This window comes from Cryptomeria japonica, chromosome 11 (assembly GCF_030272615.1).
Source record: "Cryptomeria japonica chromosome 11, Sugi_1.0, whole genome shotgun sequence".
NCBI classification, from domain to species: Eukaryota; Viridiplantae; Streptophyta; class Pinopsida; order Cupressales; family Cupressaceae; genus Cryptomeria; species Cryptomeria japonica.
Window position 1 is genome coordinate 453,167,022 of NC_081415.1, and position 2,683 is coordinate 453,169,704.

Below are 2,683 nucleotides of genomic sequence, written 5' to 3' on the forward strand. Positions count from 1 at the left end.
TACCCAACGAAGCTCAACAAAATCATGCTCATTTCAAAGCTTATTTCCCACTCTTTAAAACAAATCTAGTTTCATAAAAAACAATGGAGAAATGAGTGAGATCCATTGAAAAAGGTTGAGAGGGAAAACACACCTTCAACCCAAGAAACAAAAGAAACAAAGGATGTACAGAGTAGGATAAAATAACAAGTAGTCGCCGATGAGGATTGATTTTAGGGCGATAACGTGGGCCGTCGATAGGGCTCAATCGAACGGGTCGGAATTAAAATGATAGTCAGATGAATCCGTGCGTGCGGCATTCTGACCAATAGGAGCGCTCCAATGGCAAGGGAACATACGGGCCTCTAACTACTTGAAGCCTTCTTCCCCCCTCTATTGTGTATCCTCAATTGTGTGATACCAATTCCGCTAAGATTTTACAGAGCTCGAGTTCGATTCTCAGCAATGGCTTCCACAGATGATCAGGTGAATACACCGGAAGAAGTTGTCCCTGCAGTTGCTGAAGTTCCTCCAGAGGCTGAGACAGCCGCTGCGGAAACAGAGCAGGCCGAGGCCAAGCCGACAAAGGAGAAGAAGGCCAAGCCTGTGAAGGAAAAGAAGCCCAGGGCTCCCAAGGCAACCCCTGCTCACCCCCCTTATTTTCAGGTAGGGTGCGCAATTTTTAGTGGATCGGTTCTCAGTCTTTGGAATTCAGTGAATTAGTATTCGCCGTTCTCAGATTTGAAAATTTAGTGGATTAAGATCTGTGGATTTTTCGTTTAAAGGTTTTGCTTTGTGTTATGTGTGTTGCAGATGATTTGTCAATGAATTTGCTGTGACAATTTAATGAATTGCATTAAGATCTTTGGTTTCTGAGCTTAAAGATTTTGCTTTGTGTTGTGTGTGTTGCAGATGATTAAGGAGGCGATTTCTGCTCTTAAGGAAAAGGGCGGTTCTAGCCCTCGCGCAATTACAAAATTCATGGAGGAGAAGCACAAGGCCGTGCTTCCCCCGAATTACAAGAAGATGCTGGCTATCCAGATCAAGAAGCTGGTTGTCAGTGGAAAGCTTATCAAGGTGAAAGGCTCCTTCAAGCTTTCTGAGAAGACAGCATCCAAGAAGGTCGTAAAGAAAGCTGCAAAGCCTGCGGCAAAATCGGTCTCAAAGCCCAAGCCTGCCTCAAAGGCTGCAAAGCCAGCAGCTAAAAAGGCTGTTAAGAAGGTCGCAAAGGCCCCTGCTGCAAAGCCTTCTGCTGCGAAGCCTTCTGCTGCGAAGCCTTCCAAGGCTGCAAAGCCAGTTGCCGCGGTGAAGAAACCTGCTGCCAAGAGGCCAGCTCCGGCAAAGAAAACTGCCGCGGCGAAGCCAGTAAAGGCGAAGAAGCCTAAATCTATCAAGTCCGTGAAGAAGACTCCTGCAAAGTCCAAGCCTGCTGGCAAGGCTCCTCCTGCTAAGAGGGCAAAGAAGGCGGCTAAATGAGAGAGCTAGGTTTCTCTCTTTTTGCTTAAAGATTTGCATGAAGTGTAGGAAACGAATGGTGTTCTTTAACACCACCTTTTGGTAGAGGTTAATGGCTGCCCTTCTGGCTTCTGTACATTACTGCTGAATGTTGAACTTTCCCTGTAATTTATGGGATCAATAACGTAGATATAGAATCATTTTGACTGTAATTAGTTTGTCTTTTAGATTTGAAATCTAATTGGAATGCTCTCAAATCGCGCTGATGGAGGCTTGTTTATTTTGTGATACTGTAGTGGAACTGTGAATTGCTGGTTATTCCTCCATTGGAATGTTATTTGATGAAATGATCTTGTTGTTCGCTGGGAATTGGTTAGGGTATTAAGGTTCAATTTCTCAATGGAATGCTGTAATTGAACTGTGAATTGCTGGTTATTTCTCCTTTGGAATGCTATTTAATTACATGATTTTACTGTTTGTTGATAATTGGGAAGAAAATTTAAGGTCTGTATTGTTCTGTGTAAATTTAACAGAAAGATTGGCTTGAAATGAAAATGCTTGATAGTCTTTAACGAATAGCGAATTTTTCCGGCTCGGAATGATGCGTTCGTGTGTATTTTTGGAACCTTTACAGAGAATGCTGGCTTAAATTTCCCTTTTTGCTGTAGATTCGGTGCAAACTAGTTTTCGTTGAGAGTTAATTCATTGTTATTGGTTTTAATTCTTTTAAAAATATTTAAAAGAAAAAAAAAACATTGAAGTCCCTTTTCTTAGGAAACCATTTAACTAGTTAATATTATTATTTTCAATGGATTTAGCAAAACTGTATTAAGAAATTTTGTGTGATCTTGAATGTAGGGGGGTTTAATGGAAATTTTAGGAAAAATTAAGATAATTAATTATAATTTTGAATTGATTTCATTAAAATAGTAGTCTGAACCAGCATAATTAACATATAATTTTTTTATATGATTGGTGATAATTATTACAGTGAATGGATGAAGATCTTTCTAGAATATATTAATTATTTAACAAATAGAGTGAACTTTGTAAAAGCTTTATAATTTAATAAAGGGGGAATATTTTTTTTAGTTATTTAAGAATCAGCACAAATTCAAATACTTTTTTTTATAAAGGTAACTTCTGGGTGGGCATCTCAATGGTTGTAAAATTAGTTGGATATGTCGTGGTTAACAATATATTTAGATATTATGATAGAAAATTAGTAATGTTCAAATGTTATTTTATT

The 2,683-nt window shown here is 39.0% G+C and overlaps 1 protein-coding gene across 1 annotated transcript; it reads left to right on the forward strand.

Annotated features, from left to right (window-relative positions):
• The first annotated feature begins 369 nt into the window (after positions 1 to 369).
• On the forward strand, positions 370 to 1,714 carry LOC131041385 (histone H1). Its single transcript, XM_057974438.2, has 2 exons — positions 370 to 645; positions 892 to 1,714. The coding sequence occupies exons 1-2, from the start codon at positions 445 to 447 to the stop codon at positions 1,453 to 1,455; spliced, it is 765 nt and encodes a 254-aa protein (XP_057830421.2). The 5' UTR covers positions 370 to 444; the 3' UTR covers positions 1,456 to 1,714.
• Positions 1,715 to 2,683: the final 969 nt, after the last annotated feature.